Below are 19,128 nucleotides of genomic sequence, written 5' to 3'. Positions count from 1 at the left end.
TAAGTGGTAGAAAAGTTTTTTTGAGTGGTTTTAGCATGTTGCTATGCAGTTTCAGTGTTAAGTTCAGTGCTAAGATATTCTGAGTGATGTTGTGCATGTTGCTGCAATGTGGCTAGTGTTCTGAGTGGTTGTTTGGTGGTTTCGTGTATTTGTGTGTAGTTTTACTAGTATTGCCCTATGGTTGTTAAGGTGTTCTGAGTGTTTTGAATGTGTTGCTATGCAACTTCTAGGGCATTGATATGCAGTTTCTAGGATGTGCTAGGTGCTTGCTAAGATGTGTTGTGTGTCGTTGCAAGAAACCTCTTAACTGTCACCCTTACCTAAGTGTTATACTAAGAGTTTCACAGTAGTTTCTGACAACATACGGCAAAGATCGCCGCGGTTGCTATAGTTACTACCTCTAACAGTAAACAGAACACAACGAACCACAAAGCCAAACCCTTGCTAAAATCACACTTTTATTAATATATTTTTGCAATGGATGGTACAAACATAACAGAAAACAAAAAAACTTAAACCAAACTGGACAGAGGACGAAAAGGCAATTTTTGTTTTCGTAAGTTGTTATAATAATAATAATAGTTTTCAGCCTTTCATCAACCATTCATCGTCTCCAAGGGATTATTACGATCATTAAAAACACACCTTGGCATTTCCTCCTCTTAAATTAACACTAAATCAGCAATCGTATTTTGAGTTTAAGTTGACTTAAGGGAGCTGTTTTGGTCCCTTAAATGTATTAAGGTGAAATGGTCACTAAGGACTTTGTAGCAACACTTAAGGGAACAATTAGATAATTAAGGGGAAAAACTTAATAACAGCCTTAAGTTCCTTAAGGAAACCCTTAGGGTTTTTTCTTGCAACCCAAGTTTCACTAAGGGTACCCTTAACCTTATATCTAAGGGATTTCTTAGCTTAAGGAATTTCATGCAACCGGGCACTGATTGGACAGTTGCCGGGGCAATGCTCTATGAATGTTAAGTTGTTCTCAGTGGTTTTTAGCATGTTGCTATTTGAATGTTAGGGTGTTCTGAGCGGTTGCTTTGTAACTCAAATCAAAAAAGTCCACACTCATGTCTCTCTTGAGCCCTTCATTCAGTATTCAAGTGGAGTTTTTTTTTAATCTGTTTTATCATCTGCCAGACAAAATTAAATTATTATAAATCTATGAAATACAACAACACACCTCTCCTCAACAACGTTGCACGACTGGAGCAAACCACATGCCAAATTGAGCATCTTTGCGAATACCTCTAATGATGCAGCACATACTTAATCTCATATCACTCGCTCACCTTGGCTTTGGCGTCCACATCTGCTCCATTCGCCACCAGAAATTTCACCACGTTTGCCTGTCCTGCCCTGGCAGCCATATGGAGTGCTGTCTCTCCCCTCTAAAACACACACAGAAGAAGCTTCTGGTAAAAAGGTACTACTGTGTTTGGACAGTAAGTTTTTATGACATATCAGGACATGTATAACATGTATAATGACATGGGTATGACACAGGTATTACAAGGAGAGGGTGACTTATGAGGACATAACCCATGTCCCCATTTTTCAAAACGCTTATAAATCATACAGAATGAGTTTTTTTTGAGAAAGTAAAAATGCAAAAAGTTTCCTGTGATGGTTAGGTTAGTCTAGGGCGATAGAATATACAGTTTTTACGTTATAAAAACCATTGCGCCTATGGGATGTCCCCACTTTTCACAAAAACAAACATGTTTATACAGTAACAGTGGCTCGCTCTTAGCCCATTGTCTGTCTGATGGGGAACAGTCGAGCATGATTACAGTCTGACTGTACTCTAATTACAGTAGACTGAGGAGCTCAAACCTGCGGTCAGACGTATGTTAAAGCACATGGACGGAGACTGTTATTACCCTAAAAGGCTTTATGAAACGGGAGACCAAACCAATGTGGCAAGCAATGACACGTTCCAGAGAGGAACACGACTGGCCTCTGGGGCTTCGCTCCAATACTTTTTGCTTTACTTTGTTTTTGTTTTTCATTATTCAAAGAAAACTTGTAAAATTGTTTGATTAGTGCTGGTGGGGTTGGGGACGGCTGTACTCACCACATTCATCGTGTTAGAAGATGCTCCGTGATTTGTCAGCTGAGTCACAATGTTTTCATGGCCCATAAAAGCAGCCACATGAATCGGCGTGAGTCCAGACTGCCAGAGACACAAAAATATGCAGCTTTGTAGCACTGGGAACTGCTTGCTAAAGCACATATTACCTCATTTCAAAATGCACTTTTTTGTTTGTTTTTTTCTCAAAACAATGGCATATTTGATTGAAATGCTTTACATCTCACTTTATTGTTAAATGCATGATCTCCATGTATGGAAACCCTTTTCTGCCTCGGATTAAAGTTTAAAATAATGTGAGATGTAAAGTTGCAAATGCTGAGAAATACAGTTGCAATTGTGAAACACAGTATTCTGCAATTACAAGAAATAATAACAATTACTAGAAACAAAGTTACCACTGCAAGATTTAAAGACACATTTCCAGATATGTGAGATTTTAAATGACACTATGAGAAATAAAGTCAAATTATAAATTTTAAAGTTGCAGTTATTGGGAATCAAGTCAATATTTTGACATGTATAGTCACGTTGCAAATTATAAAGTGACAATTTTGAGTTTTATAGTTGCATTGTCTGACAAAGTTGCAATTATGAGAAATAAGTCACAATTGGAACATATAAGTCACAAATAAACTATAAACTATTCTGAACTATAAAGTTTTTATAGGTGTAGAGGTGTAAACAGGCTTTGTAATCTCATTTAACAGCATACTATTTACATCTGAGGAATAGGAACAATCAGAAATGTAGTAGGGACATTTTATAAACCTTAAATTGGGCCATGAATATTAATTAGGTGACATAACATTCATATCAACTTGGCTCATGAATATTAATTAGGTGACATATTTATCTGATTTGTTCTGAATTAGCAGTCAGCTGGTCTTAAAGACACTGTTCTTCACATTATAAGCAAGTAAATAGAACTTTAAAATACATAAATATGTTCCAAAAAATTAGGTGGGACAAAAGTCTCTCCAATTATAATGGTTGCTACAACCCTGGTTTCCACAGACATGCAACATTTCTTAAAAGGGATAAACAATATTTCTTACAGTTATTAAGCTGTTGATCGAAATAGACCACAGTGTACAGCAAAGCAAGCTCTGCAAATAGAAAGAACTCCTTCTCTCACCTCAGTCACAGCCTGAATGGACGCTCCGTGTTTCAGAAGCAGCTCCATCACTTTAATCCTGTTCTTCTTGCAAGCGATATGAAGTGGTGTAAAACCATTCTACAGAGAGAAAAAAAGAGATTCTGGTGGCTTTTAATCCAACTTTTTAATTAAAATCTGGGTTGCTTTTTCCCCATAACCAGATGACTGAAGAGTTAACAAAGCTTTGCTTCCAGACGAATGAAAACACGTGGCTCCTGCTGCTCAATGCTTTGGCAGACTTCTTTCTAAAGTTTTCTTTCTTTCTTCCTTCCTTCCTTTTTTCCTCATAAAGTGCAGAGACACGCCCGTTCTGTAACCATTACTTCAGAGGATGACAGTATTCACTGCGCTCTTTGCCAAAAGTGGCTTTTTACTGATTGCCATGGTGCTGTGCAGTAACAAAACGTTACATGTCATGATCTTCCCTCCAAGTGCCCACACCATCTAAGGTGAAAGCCAAAGGGAGAAAAAAAAGAATTCTGGGATTTTACGAGACTCTACAGATAAGCTCCGTGTAACTGATGCATATTGCACACAAAGCTGGAAAGCTGAGTTTAAACTTTACTGTAAAAAATGTTTTTTCAAAGTTGTAAATATATATATATATATATATATATATATATATATAAGACTTGGAGTATGTTTTACAAGAAAATTAAATATCATGTTTAATTCATTGTATTACTTGCTGTTGCTTGTTTGTGAAATTTGTGCAATTTCTGAGTAAAAACTTTAAGTGTAACAAATAAATATAACTGTAACAAATGTGACAAAAAATTGTGTTCTTTTAATTTATCCCCCCTAAAAAACCTGAAAAATATTCTCAGCTCTTTTCAACATTAATAATAATAATAACAATAAAAATAATAATAACAATAAATGTTTTTTTTTGTAGAAAATAAGATTGTTAAAAAGATTTCTGAAGGATTGTGTGACTGGAGTAATGATACAAAAAAATTAGTTTGAAATTCAGCTTTGATTGTTCGTAATAGACTGTTTAACTGCACTCCCAAGTGGATATTAAATTATGTTTTGGGATAATTAAATATATTCTTAATAAACTACAAACATAAAATTATATACTTTTATTTTGTTCTGACATTCTTTCTTGTAACTCCTCACTCACAGTGGCACAGCTGAATGAGAGACTCATTATGGGGGTCTTTTTCTTCTCAGGTGTAAATCACAATGATATTCATGATAGTTGACGCCTACTCGCATATGACTTTTACCAACAAAAAGTGTCTTGGAAAATTTAAATCAATATATTGTTTTCTGTAAGTGAGTAAAGGAGGATGATTTTCACATCATTTAGAAAGAAAAATTCTAGGCTACAAGCTCCAGTTCTCAAAAATCACGGGAACCATTGTTCTTTATGTGTTTTTTTGCCTTATTCAAGTGATTTAACATTTTTAGTTTTTCACTAACCACGCATAACTTTTTTCCTCAAAAACACAATCATGTACATACATGTATTTCACATATTATTATAGCCCAGTTTGTGCTGATTACAGTGAGATTAGACTTTACCCATTAAGATATTTATAAGAAACTGAAAAAAGCACACGTCGGGGCATGACAAAACTTCTCCAGGCCCCAAAAATACCCTAAGACTACAGAGGGTTACCCTAACCCACTCATACAGGTTTTTAACAAATTCTAAACGGCAGAATTTCATTTTTGGGTGAACTATACCTTTAAGTAGATTGATCTTTTGCCAAAATAAGTTGTAAAGTGTACCAGACCTTGTTCCTATAGTCAAAGGTCTGGCTATGAAACATTGGAACATTCCACTTGTGAATGCAAGACTCACCAGTGCTTTGGCGTTAGGATTGGCCTTCTTGTCCACAAGCACACTGGCAACTTTGTAATGTCCGCAGTGTGCAGCGACATGCAGGGCGGTCAGGTAATCGTTGGTGACGTCGTCCACAGGCACTTCATGATGAAGCAAGAGCTGAACGCAGTTCAGATGATCTCCTTGCGTGGCCATGTGCAATGGTGAAAGGCCATTCTGTTGAAACACACAACAATTTAGGTTATGAGGAAACAAAATAACTGAAGAACTTTCACTTATCAATACTCTATTTTTCAGTTGGCGTCTCACAGGAATCACAGATGGATCTTTTGAAGAATTCTGAGAAGCAAAAGTAAACTTTCAACTTTAAATCTAATAGAGACATAATTCCCCATCAAAAACAACATTTGGGTTATATTGTCACTATTTGTACTAAAACAATTGCTCCATTGTTACACTAATCGGCTGGGATATTAGTCTGTGACCATGTTTTGCTTTGCTTTGAGAATCCAGAAAAGCGTTCAGTGATGCAATGGAAAAATAGAAGAAAAAATGAGATTGTCACATCTGTATACACTTAAAGGAACAGTTCATTCGAAAATGGATTTCATTCCCATGCTATCATGTCATTCCAAACCCATATAACCCTTACTAGAACACAAAAATGTTTCAATGGATTTCAAAGAATATTTGTATTTAGTAATATTTGCATTGATGAATTTAGCAGACACTTTGATCCAAAGAGTAACAAAAGCTGAACTAGATTGATCTGAATTAACTTTGAACTAAAATGAATAATGACAGTATTGTCTTCTGTACAGCTGTTTTACAGCAAAAACATTGTTTCATAATTGATTAACACTGCTGTTTTCTTGTTTATAATTGTAAAGCTGCTTTAAAACAAACAGATTCTATAAAGTCCTATGTAAATAAATATTGCAAGACAAAAGGAGATGCTTAGCAAAATGTCCAGGCTGCACTTTTCCATATAACATTTGCATTCAGCATTTCATTCTGTTTTGCACACAAAGTTCCCATTCCTATTCAATATATAGAAAAGAGCAGCATGAACTTTCTCCAGAATATCTCCTTTTGTGTTCCACAGATGAAAATAAGTTTGGAAAGACATGAGGGTGAGTAAATGATGACAGAATATGAATCTTTAAGTGCAAAACAGCATATCTAACCTTGGTCTTAGAGAGGATGGGTGCTCCTCGATCTAGTAACAACTCAACTACTTGCTCATGGCCGCTCCTCGCTCCACAGTGTATAGGTGTCAGGCCGTCCTGGATATTTGAAAACAAACACGCACATATCACACACTGCTCCACTGGCAGGTGCCAGAATCTACAAACATCAGCCATCGTTAACATTACAATCCCTCCCAGTATTACCGATGTCAAACACACAATGAAAGACAGCGTTTCACTACTGAAGAGAGAGAAGAGCGCAACATCTGCATGCAATTTCATTTGCAATTTCTCTTCGACGGCGGTGCCAAACTCATGTAACCTGAGGGCTGCGGTTGTTATCATTTATTAGAATCAAATGGCATGTATCCTTGAATTTTCCTTTCCAAATAAATTCCCTGTTCATTTAGAAAAGCATCTTGTGCGTCTAAGAAAGCAGCTGAAACTGGTCACAAATGAACAGCAACTGAATTAGTTTCCTCTGAAATGTATAAAAAAAAAAAAAAAAAAAAAAGGACAGATTTGATTTCTTCCCCATTCTTTTTTAACTATATAATATGAACATGCCATTGTGCAATAAATGTGCTCACTTCCTCTGATGACTTAAATATAGAGCTGGAAAAGAAAGACACACAGTGTGTGTGATTTGACTTCTTGTGTCACTGACCTTGGTTCTGGCGTCAATTCGAGCTCCTCTCTCCAGCAGCAGCCTGACCATGTTGGCATTTCCTCTTTTCGATGCCACATGGAGAGGCGTGATGTCATTCTGCCACAAAAAAAAAAGACAAAACTAATTGTCAGACACATAATCAAGTTCAAAAGAACAAAGCAGATTACATGTAAGCACATACTATATTGGTGTTGTGTGACTGTTTAATAACAACTGGCATTGTCTATGTATATCTGATGAACTAATAATAATTTTAAATGGAAGAATTTATATTCATTGAAAAATTGCGCACTTTCAAAGTGAAAAAAGTGAAGTGAAAGTGACATTCAGCCGAGTATGGTGACTCATAGGAGCAGTTGGGGGTTCGATGCCTTGCTCAAGGGCACCAAAGTCGTGTTACTGCCGGTCCGGGATTCAAACCCACAACCTTAGTATTAGGAGTCAAACTCTCTAACCACTAGGCAAACTGAAATCTTACAAAACAAATACATATTTGATGTCCCTTCTCTGTGTACATGCATGATTTTTTGACTAATGCTATTACAAATGTCAAAAAGAACAATGGCTAAATAATATAATTTAATGTCAGCAGCATTAAATGTATCCAAAATGAGAATATATCAATATATATATCTCCTAAAAACTGTATTTGTGTTGTGAGCTTTTTATTTTATTTTTTTTACAAACTGAAGGACAAGTCTGTAGTAAGCAACAGCATGCGTTAATGTTTTATTTCACTATTGTATATTTCATTAAAAACAAAAAAACTTTATTGGAGGTTATTAATCATACCAATACTCTCAAATCATACAAGCATTAATACAGCATTCAGTAATTTATTGTGTCTTAATTTTTCTGCATCTGTGATAATGTTGCTGGTGGAATATAAGCATGATATTAAGTCTTTAGTGAACAATATATGTTCCATCTTAGAGATTTTTAATGTTTCACAAATGAGAGATTCTGTCCATAGCTGCAGTGGCACAGATGAAGTGCACCATCTTCACACTGTAGACAGAAGTATTGGGATAGACCACCCTCTAGTGATAGCTTACTAAATCCCTATTTCCTCCACTGCTACTCCACTGCCAGGCTTCTCATTTTCCACTCTCTGCTTGCTTGAGAGAAAACCCACTCTGAGCGATCGTGAAGTGAGAGAAAACATCATTTATTTATTTTAAAGAAACTCTTACATACAGTGATCTGGAACACTTGCACACTAATAAGCATGATACAAACAGTGCTGTGTCCCAGTGCCATTGTTCAGCTAAACAAATTAGAGGATTTGAAATTACTGCCATATGACGGCTAATAAAATCCAGAACTCAGCTGCTTAAATTGAGCCAGTGTTGCTCTCATAACAATAAACATATCATTCTCTTGAAGCTTTTTGGCACTGCATGCACAGACTGGCCCTGAACTGGTTTAGACCATGGTGACCCGTGTGTCTCTCTGCAGCTTTTTGACTCTGCTCGTAATTGCACATTACGTCATTTAATTGTGACAAAATTTCAAGCCATGCTTTAAATATGACATGGAGACAAGGCACTGAATATATAGACTGACCCTGTTCTGACCCTAGTGTAGTTCATGAACTGTTCACATCTATGCACTCCTCTCTAACAAAATTGTACAGCTGGAGTTCATGTCCTTACCCTCGCTTTGAAGTCTACGGCAGCCCCGCGGTTCAGGAGCAGGGTCGCTACGTTGATGTTACCATAATGGGCGGCTATGTGGAGAGGGGTGAAGCCACTCTGGAGAGGGACAGAGAGAAATAGAGCACAGGGGTCAAAATGTCACACACAGAACTCTGAACGCTCTGACCCCAAGTCACCTGACCTGACCTCATCCTCTACATATGAAAAGATGACACCAGGCCAGGCGTGGTGCAGTAAATCAGTAAAACAGATCGACACAGATGAGCTCAGCACAACACTGAAGGAAGACACATCCTTCACTTGATCCCTCGCACCATGTAAACTCAATCTACAGCAGCTGATTATTTTGTTTGATTTGGTCTAAATATTAAGTTTACATTAATCTCTCCGATTACACACCATACTGGGGTTGCCAAAGATGTGAGGTTTTTTTTTTTTTTTCATTTTGAAGGATGTACTTTCCTCAGATGTACAAAGCATTTATAACAGCAACCTTCAGACCAAATTGAATTGACAAACATACAAAACTTTAGTGGAGATGAACCCATAACATTATGTGTGTGCAGACATGCATTTAACTATGTGCTGTTAAAACATCACAACATCAGCAAGTCAGAACTGTTAAGTTGTAGGACAGCGAGAAGAGAAGAGAAGAGAAGAGAAGAGAAGAGAAGAGAAGAGAAGAGAAGAGAAGAGAAGAGAAGAGAAGAGAAGAGAAGAGAAGAGAAGGAGAGTCGCTGTTTCTGATGACACCTGTTAGCAGGAGAATGTCATGCATGAGACGGGACGAATGCTCTGCAGCTGAGGAGTCTGATCCTACACTACCTTCAACCTTTGGTCTAAAGGGCATTTAGATTTAAAGTTTAAAGCAGTTGTAGTATAACCCAGTGTTTATTGCATTATTTCAGTATCATGTGAGTCACCATTATGGGGTTTAGTGTTTGTGTGAAAGACACTGTGCACCTTTTATATATAAGCATTGCCCTCCTCAGCTCATAGAAAAGCTGTTTGTGGTGAGCTTTGGTTCATCATGTGACTTTCTCATCACCACCAGTTTTTGGTGGTTATCAGTGCATTACAATGGTTTAAAACAAATATTAGGACCAGGACCAAATCAGCATAAACTAGCTGGAGCAGCACAGACTTTCATACTGGTCTAGGATGGTAAATTCAGCAGATCTGATTATTATTTATTGTTGTAGTTGGGGCACAACTATCCCAGTTTAATATACAGAAACAATAAGTGGGCCACTGGTATGTCAACTTCTTGAGCAGGACTATCTGTGCGACCAATGGCAAATGTCAGAAGAGTTTTGAAAATCATGATCTTGCAATTCGATCTGGGCCACTAGTGGCATAAAAAAATCACACAAACAAAAACACGCCAACATACACTGTATTACAGAAAATGCCCTGTTCTAAATAAGTAACTCTCTCAGCTGCAGACCTCGCCAGCTAAACCAGAGTGTTTCTTCTTCATGTTAGTCTTCCACTGCCCGTTAGTAATAGAAGCGCCATTCTACTGAGACAAAAAAGCAATGAGCAGGGGCAGGAGGGGAAGGGGAAGGGGCGGCAGCCACAGCAGCAGCATGATGTGGGCACTTTGCGAGGTGTGTAGAATCTGTACATGTATACCTCTGTTGTTCTATTCACCATCATCTAGAAGGACCACCAGAACAGGAGAAGAAAGAATGGTCCAGTTAATGTTCACAAAGTCACAATGGGAGCATTAAGCTGTACGGTGGCTACATCGTGAGGGATAGCGACAAACCACACATCACACGACATTACAAGGGCTTAACTGGATGGTGCATCTACTAGTTGCCTATAGTTTAACTGTTTGGTAGTTGCTTTAAACTGGCTTGTGATTAAAGATGACACAATTAAGTAAATCTACAATGAGCATCTCCCATCATGCACCATTGATTTACAGCCACCACAAAGTCTGTTTAGATGGATATTGTTTTACATTGTGTTAATCCCAAAACACATTAATTATTTTTTTGTTGTTGAATGGAAAGCACCATCAAGTTCTAGATGTGGACTAATGGAAAGATTTGGCTGTATATTGATGGAGGTACCTTGGATTCGACATCTGCATTGTTGTCGCTCTGCAGAAGCAGCGCCGCTGCTTTAGTATCGTCCTTACGAGCGGCAATGTGCAGGGCCGGCAGCCGTACCTTCCCCTTGGTGTCGTTCTCCAGGAGCAAAGACACCACCTGATCATGACCCTGCTGAAGAGCTACGGCCAGAGGAGTAAAACCATCCTACAAACACACAACACAACAATCCTTGAGTAGTCAAAAGAGATGTAAATCTTAAAGGTATACTACAGAATTATTTTGCAGAGGAATCAGTTGTGATTCAGTATGCTCTACGACAAGTGTGGGCAACACTGGACTTTAAGATCCACTTTCCTGCAGAGTTTTGCTCCAACCCTAATCAAGCACGCCTGAACAAGCTAGTCAATGTCTTCATGAATACTAGAAAGCCACTGGACGGTGAGTTTGGCCAGGGATGGAGCTAAACTCTGCAAGAAAATGGATCTCGAGGACCAGAGTTGCCCAGCCAGGTGTGTCCAGCCCTGCTGCTGGAGGGCCAGTGTCCTGCAGAATTAAGCTCCAATCCTTATCAACTATACCTGAACCACCGAATCAAGGTCTTCTGATTTACCAGAAACCTCCAAACAAGTGTACAGTAACTGAGAAAGTTGGAGCTAAACTCTGCAGGACACTGACTGACTAAGTTCCTAACTATAATAATATCAGAATATTTTAAAAACTTGGTGGTGTATGGAAATAGTTCACCATACAAGTGTTTTAGGGATGAAAGCCTTAAAAATGTCTTAAGATGCATGAACATACTGTACACATATAACATTTCAGCACACTTCCAGTAAATGTTTAATAAGAGCAACAAAAATCTTTGATAATTCTCAGAGAACAGCTTGACATCAAAATGCCATAATGCATGGGATCTTTTTCATGGGACCAACACAGATCATTAACATGCAAACAGCTCTTCAAACACGAATGTGTTCTCTGATGCATAATCACTGTCTGAGAGACTCAAGGGCCTGGTACATTCTCAAGGACAGTGACGTCTGGCGCCCTGCTCTGTCATGCACCCACACACACACTTCAAGCCAGGCTAACCAGTGTCTGCCTGCCTCCTTGAAAAGGACAGCAAGGTCACTAGGTATTCTGAGTTCCTGTATGTATTATTGCTAGATAGACATGGAAGTATGTTGTTTCAGAGGGCCGCTGTTAATTTCAGTGAGGTAAGTGATGGATGGATTATGCTCACCTCTGTGGCAATGCTCTGACTTGATCCATTATCCAGGAGGAATTTGATGACCTCCAGGTGGTTTTCCTGGGCAGCCATGTAAAGTGGCGTGAAGCCATTCTGTAGCAGGAACAAAAATACTTAGAATTGTTCCATTCATATTCTCTTTCAGTTTATAAAGCAACAAAGCAATCATATACATCCCATGCTTAACCATGACTTGAATCCAAGACTGGATGACAGCACTGCCTCTGACATACAGCAGGTCCTCACTGCAGTGATGCTGATTTCTTAAACAAGTTTAACATCTTATCTGATATACCTTCGCACCTCAAATATGCAGTATGTCTGGTCATTAGAATGTAACATCTGGCTTCTTTTCGGGTTCAATAGTGTGAACTGAATTGGCCACACCCACAGGAAGTTGAATTGGACTCACAATGGAAAACTCAAATTCTGTGTTAATCTGTAGTTATGCAAACACAAATAAAGTCTGGGCCTATAAAGCACCATAGCTGAAATGAGTCAGCTAAAGTAGCTAGCTAGCTAATATTGATAATTGTGGACACTTTTTAGACTCCGGTACAAAAAGAATATCAAACATTTAACAATTTGCAATCAGCCTCCTCGTTCACGAAGTGAGTGTCTCTATTTTAAGCACTGCAGTGTGAGAAAGCAGAACCAGGCTGCACTTGTGATAAGCTCTTGAGATAAAACATAGTCTGTCTCTAGTCTCCCATACACGTGTGTGTGTGTGTGTGTGTTTAATTTTGGACTCCCTGAGGATCATAAACGCCTGCACTACTATAACTATCAACCACACCAGCCCTCAAATCCCAACACTTCTTCTCAAAATGGAGAAATAAGAAGGTTATATTTAATGAAGCACTTCAAAATTCTTTTAGAGCTATCTGAGGAGAAACTGAGAGCTTAAACATCAGAACTTTACTCAAAAGTCACATTCTCTGTGGTGCTACAGTGGATTTTAGCATGAACTGACTTTTATGGTTGGCCTTCTCTTTCAGATCAACCACTGTCATGACAAATCAACAGTTTGAAAAGAATCTAGCTGAAAAAGTTAGCTGTGTGTATATCATAACTGTATAAATAGCTACCTGAACAACAACAAATCCAGTTCAGTTAGCGGTGGAAAGTAAAACGAACTAAATTTTTCTGTGGTGTGGCAGTTTTTTAAAGTATTTATCTAATGAACATGCTGCTTTTCATAAATGTGTTTTACGCCCTTTTATTGTTGAGTTTTAATGCTGTGACCATAATCCTGGTTCAATAATTCAAAACCTCATTCTTTTTGTCATAAATTATATAATCTGAATAAATTACCATTTTAAATGATGTTGCCCCCTTTTCAAATCTTTAACGTAGTTAGTTTTATTTTCAAATGTTTTTTTTTTTTTTTTTTTTGGTGATGTTAATTTTGTAGCTAATCAGAAATTAGGCACAGACAAAATCTGCTGTCATTTTTCAAAACGTCGACATCAGGGGTGTCAAGCTAATGAAACTTTCTTTCGCTTTTCGAGCAAATGGGAATGCAAAATATATATATTTGTGCTGTAGAAGTTTACTCAACTATGACGACTTCTGCTGCTGAGAAACCCGGAAATGAGAAAAAGGTCCATATTCTATAGTAGCTGTACATACTACTGTGTTCTGTACATGCTATTTAGTTTTATTCTAAATGGGATAAAATGTTTTTCATTAATAACATATTCAAACATATTTACTGTCAATACAGATGCTAGCCATATTTTCTCACTGACATGACCCCATCTCAGAAAATTGGGGTTTTAAGAAAGTTTCCCCTCTGTTATTATGACTGATTAATTATGAGGAGGAGTTCATGTGCGTTCAATACTATCTTTCTGACATGACTTGAACACATTGTAAGAATGGAATGTTTTACAGTAAATGAAAAGCCACTCATTCTCTGTCAAGTGCTGACTGTACCTGAGACTGGGCGTTGATAATCGCTCCATTATTCACAAGTACCTTGACGACATCTGCCTGTCCAGCGAGCGATGCTATGTGCAGAGCAGTGTTTCCTTTCTGGAATCAGAATAACACAAGAGAACAGTCTGACTCACAGTGAGCTGTGTCTTTTGGCATGCTTCCTCGTTATTTCTGTCTCTGTTCTGGTACTGATGAAAAGTGAATTCTTCAAAGTGTAATCTGAGTTTCTAAAACCATTACTGGAATCTTCCTTCTTGAAGATCCTCAGCATGAATGAGCAGATCCAGCCCTTGGTAGAGGCTCATAGTCAACCTGAACATCAGGCAACAGTGACTTTGAAGAAAGTCATGTCTATGCTGAGTAACACACTTATCATCTTTAATTCATATGCTTAGTTATCTTTACTAGTGCAAATAGTGTATTAATAGGGGTGTGTTATAATATCTGATCTGGTAAAGTGGGTCTTACCTTTGTTGCAGCATCAACAGTGGCACCAAGTTTAATAAGCTCAGCCACAACCTCCACGTGGCCTTCTTTAGCTGCTAGGTGAAGAGCGTTCAACCCATTCTGCATCCCGAGAAACAGATGAATCATGAAAATATATTCACTATTTATCTATATTATTTAAGACTACAATGAGGCATGTCAGATAAAAAATGTTCATGATAAATCAAATCTAAATCAGAGCTACTTAACAATAGAAATTGTCTTGCGCTCACCAAGACTGTTTATTTTGTCAAAAATAAAGTTAAAACAGTAGTTTTGTGAAATATTATTACAATTTAAAATAACTGTTTTAAATTTTAATAATTCCTGTTGATGCAAATCTGAATTTTCAGCATCATTACTCCAGTCGAGTGTCACATGATCCTTCACAAATCATACTAATATGCAGATTTGCAGCTCGATAAACATTTACCAGTGCTAAAAATAGTTGTGCTACTTCATATTTTTGTTGAAACCATATTTCACTATTCACAAGAGAAGAGCATTTATCTGAAATAGAAATCTGTTGTGACATTATAAATGTCTTTACTGTCTAGTTTGATCTAGTTTGGTAGTATATAATGTAGTACATATTTAAATGTTAATTTTACAAAAAGGAAGGTGTATGACCTGGTTGCAGATGTTGATGTCCACACCAGACTTGATATAATCGAGGGCTTTCTCGAGGTTTCCAGCTCGGGCTGCTCTGAGGTAACTGGCATTACTGTCAGTCTGAAAGAGAGAGAAATAACAATCAGATCTTCCAAAGAATTTCAATTATCATGAGGGAGAAGGATATATATATATATATATATATATATATATATATATATATATATATATGTGTGTGTGTGTGTGTGTGTGTGTGTGTGTGTGTGTGTGTGTGTGTGTGTATAAATATATCAAGTTTAAAATAATATTTTTTTTTTTTTGCAAAGCAGAAATTAGAGAGAAATGGTTTTTTAAATGTTTTTCAAATAATGTCAAAATAAATAACTAAATTTAAATTCTTCATCTGTATGTAAATTCATTTTCTTATCTATTTCCTTTAATTTTGGGGTAATATGTGACCAGACATTTCTTGATTTCTTTAAGATTCCAAAGAAAACATGAAAGAAATTTGTTTTAACATGTGTATGGTAGCCTATATCGTAAAAGAAGAAAAAAATCTATCCATGCCTGCTGTTTAGGTCTATCTTTATATTATAAACATGAAATGACATTCAGTCTCTATGCATGTGATCATCCAGCCACATGCTAATTTTAGCAATTTGTGTTAGCTGTAATGAAAGAGCATTTAACAACAACAACTGTCCATCCTAGTTTAAATAACTAAAATAATTCAACACCGAGGTAAGTGCAGTTCTGATACATGACATAAATAAGCATGTAATAACTGTAGATCTGAAAATAAGGAGTAGTCTGGGTAAACAGTTCAGAGTCCAGATATTCACACACTGACAGAGAGAGAGAGAGAGAGAGAGAGAGAGGGTGTGTCTGCTGTTGCTGCAGTGCTGTAGTCCTGACACACCCTGACACACACATGAACACATGCTGTCTGCATCACAATGCATAAACACACACTCTTCTGACCCACCCCAGTTATCACATACTAGAATGGTGGGTCTAAATTCTAGTCCTCGCAACCCTCGACTCTGCACATTTTGTATGTATCTCTTATCATTACAGATATCTGTTCAATTCAATTGTAAGTGCCCTGAGAAGTGGACACTACAGGATATTCCTTAATGATTCCAAATTGTATTTATATACAGAGGTATATTATATCACACTTCACACTTCTTTCATCTGTGTGTGAAGACGCTGCAGGCAGTAGGCATTAATGAATGTTCTGAAGTAAAGTAAACTTCAACAGATTTCCTGTGCTCAGGGAATAGGGAGCAAAGAACATTGTGCAGGCATCATGTCATTCGGAACACTCTTCTAATGATTTGGTTATCTGAACCAGGTGTGTTAAATAAGAGAGACATGCAAAATATGCAGAGCGGTGGTACAAAATGACTGGAATTAAGAACCACCGTACTAGAACATCCATGATTTACATAACTAAAACTGGGAATCAATTTTCAAAACATTTTATACTGATATTCCAGATCTTGATTATTTTATATTCTTCCAATTTAAAGTCTTCAAGCACAGTTTTCATACAATTTGGTAGAATATAGGCTAATCAAAAAAGAAGACATTATATAACATGTAGTAATTGAAATTGTATGAATTTGCAATATTCATAAACAAAATACTGGTTATAATAGTCACAAAATGTGTTCTTCATTAACTCTTTCTCTGCCACTGATGAAACTTTTCTATTATTTATTATACAATGCTTTTCTGCCTTTGTCAAGTTATTCTGGCAAGATGTGTTTTCAGTTTTATATGCTAGAGGGCGCTGTTATGGATTTTCTTAAATAGCACAGCACTTCTGAACCCAAAAACATGTGAAGAAGAAAATTTAATTTTTGTCGGTCTTTGACAAAAAATTCTATTCTCTCAGCTTTTAGTGGATTTTTATTTATTTATTTATTTATTTGTTTTATCTAACTTACCAACATTCAAAGTTTTGATCAAATAAAAATTAATGTGTCACTATTAAACTGTTACTCATCTATTTGAACATCATACCAACACCACAGCATTGGCTCAACCAATGGTGTAAGTTTGGCACGTGGCTATCTGTTAGATTGATCAATAGCAAGGGAAACGTTCAAGAAATATGTTTGAAACTGTTATTTTTACAATTTAAATCGGTGATGCTATTGGTGTAGAAACAATACACTTCTCCTTTAAATAAATGATTGTGTAAATCTTGTGTAAAGCGGCCTATGATATGCATCCAAAAAAATATTGTTGTAAATATTTAGTTTGGGTTAATTAGTAATCATTTCATACTCCTTCAGTTTTTCACTTGTTCTAACAACAGCAGTGCCTGGCTTCTGTCCAGATAGCGAAGCATGTAGAAATGTCATTCTCTGTCTGGGTGACGTGGGCTCAACCTCTGCAGTGTGTGGGAGATTCCTTTGAACATCTCTCTTTCTGTGTCTGCCTCCCTCCCTCGCTCCATCTCTCTCTCTATATCACTAGGAAAAACACAGTGTGTTCTGGAAAGGCCTCAACAAAACCTGCATTAAATCTTTCTTCATTATGAAGCAGGACTGTGCAATATACTGTAAATGGATTAATTGGTATATTGTTTTCTTGGCAATATAAAAAGCTAAATTAAACATTGCAATCATTTTAATTAGTTTTTTTTTTATTTAGCCATTAAGACACTAGACTAAATTAAATACTTTTTGACCATCCATTTCAATGATTCACTTCATAATTGACTCAATGCTTCATTTGCATTAGCACTTAGGAATGTTTATGGCATTTGCCATTTTTATTAATTAAAATGTTGGAAACTTCACAATAAGATTTGTTAAAATTTGTTACTGCGTTGGGTATCATGAACTAACAACAACTTTTAATATATAACATGCTTTCAAGAATAATTCACAATAAGGCGTTAACATGCATAGGGTCAATTTTGTTCAGTCATATTTTAGTATTACTGAGATACTACTACCGTGTAAAATATTTATAAAAACGAATGAATTTATATTAAAAACTTTAAGTCATTATATTTAAAGAGCCACACAGATGGGAAATCAAAAATGACCTGTATTACAGTGTATGATGTAGCTGTCCATCAGTGTAAACAATGTGCAAAGTAATTAAACCAAAAAAAAGTACACGATTTATAAAGTTATTGGCTTCTAAAGTAAGGAGTAGACTCTGAATCGCTGAAACGAGTCGTTATAGATTTCAAATCTTTTGCCCATCTCTATGTACGTCACTAGTAACACTTTGCATAATAATCTCCGCCTACCGTCTTGGGAGAAACGGAACTCTGAACTGCCCCACCCCCCACGCACAGACGCTCTGGTTGGTGTGATAGCATCATGTCGAGGAGACGGTGTGTTTTTAATTGTAAAGGCAAGTTTATTTTATTTTCACTGCCAAAGAATGAAAATCAGAAGAACCAATGGCTAAAATTCATTTTTACCACAATACCAGAGCAGTACAACAAATCCCTTTTGTTGTGTTCACAACATTTCACTGATGACTGCTTTTCTAATCTCGGTGAGTACCACTCACACAACGCGAAGTATGATTATGAAGTTATGTGTCTGTTTTCTCCCGAGCGTCTTATCAGTATGTGTGCTGTCTGCAGTCTGTCTGATCAGCGCTGATCGTCATGTACAAACATGTCATTAAAATGAAGTGTAACTCCGTGAATACTCAACGAAGAGACATTAGAGAGATATCTATAGGAAGCTTGACATGTCTACTTTAAAACTAAACAAGTGCTGCCGAACAGATATTCTGTGATAAAGTAATCCATATGAAAACAACGCTATGTCTGTTTTTCATGTCTCCCTTCGTTATATCTAATGTGACCACGCCCCCGCGCTGAACGTGCTATTCAGATTCAAACTGAAGCGCGCGGCTTGAATACACCCACACAGAAGAAAAAGCAGCAAGACTGTTCAAGTTTTTTTATTTTACTGTTTGCTTCGCGATGAGAGGAATAAGACATAATAAGACAAAATGACAATGTTTTTTAACCTTGGATGGATTTAAACCTAATGTACAGGACTTCTAAACAGTGATAGGAAGCTTAGAATTTTCATCTTACTGGCTCTTTAATAAAATGAAAAAAAAAAGAGGAAAAAAATAGTTTTAATTCTTTCCCACTAAACACTGGACATCAGATAGATGTGCAGATCATTGATCATATTAGGTCTGTCGGTCCATGACC

The 19,128-nt window shown here is 36.9% G+C and overlaps 1 protein-coding gene across 8 annotated transcripts in view; it reads right to left on the bottom strand.

The window, feature by feature from the left end:
- The window catches only part of LOC128024988 (ankyrin-3), a 138,674-nt gene that overhangs the window by 55,838 nt on the left and 63,708 nt on the right, over positions 1 to 19,128 (bottom strand). For 7 of the 8 annotated variants that reach the window (XM_052610922.1, XM_052610916.1, XM_052610920.1 and 4 more), the window contains 13 exons: positions 14,937 to 15,038; positions 14,289 to 14,387; positions 13,818 to 13,916; positions 11,874 to 11,972; positions 10,649 to 10,834; positions 10,203 to 10,226; positions 8,565 to 8,663; positions 6,907 to 7,005; positions 6,237 to 6,335; positions 5,068 to 5,265; positions 3,234 to 3,332; positions 2,081 to 2,179; positions 1,296 to 1,394 (listed from right to left, as the gene is read on the bottom strand). In XM_052610922.1, coding sequence (XP_052466882.1) covers positions 1,296 to 1,394; positions 2,081 to 2,179; positions 3,234 to 3,332; positions 5,068 to 5,265; positions 6,237 to 6,335; positions 6,907 to 7,005; positions 8,565 to 8,663; positions 10,203 to 10,226; positions 10,649 to 10,834; positions 11,874 to 11,972; positions 13,818 to 13,916; positions 14,289 to 14,387; positions 14,937 to 15,038 — 1,401 coding nt within the window. The remainder of the gene's footprint in view (positions 1 to 1,295; positions 1,395 to 2,080; positions 2,180 to 3,233; positions 3,333 to 5,067; positions 5,266 to 6,236; positions 6,336 to 6,906; positions 7,006 to 8,564; positions 8,664 to 10,202; positions 10,227 to 10,648; positions 10,835 to 11,873; positions 11,973 to 13,817; positions 13,917 to 14,288; positions 14,388 to 14,936; positions 15,039 to 19,128) is intronic. The other variant, XM_052610918.1, reaches the window with a different exon arrangement.

The sequence above is a fragment of the Carassius gibelio genome, chromosome A12 (genome assembly GCF_023724105.1).
Source record: "Carassius gibelio isolate Cgi1373 ecotype wild population from Czech Republic chromosome A12, carGib1.2-hapl.c, whole genome shotgun sequence".
Lineage (NCBI taxonomy): Eukaryota > Metazoa > Chordata > Actinopteri > Cypriniformes > Cyprinidae > Carassius > Carassius gibelio.
This window is presented reverse-complemented; position numbering and strand designations above follow the sequence as displayed.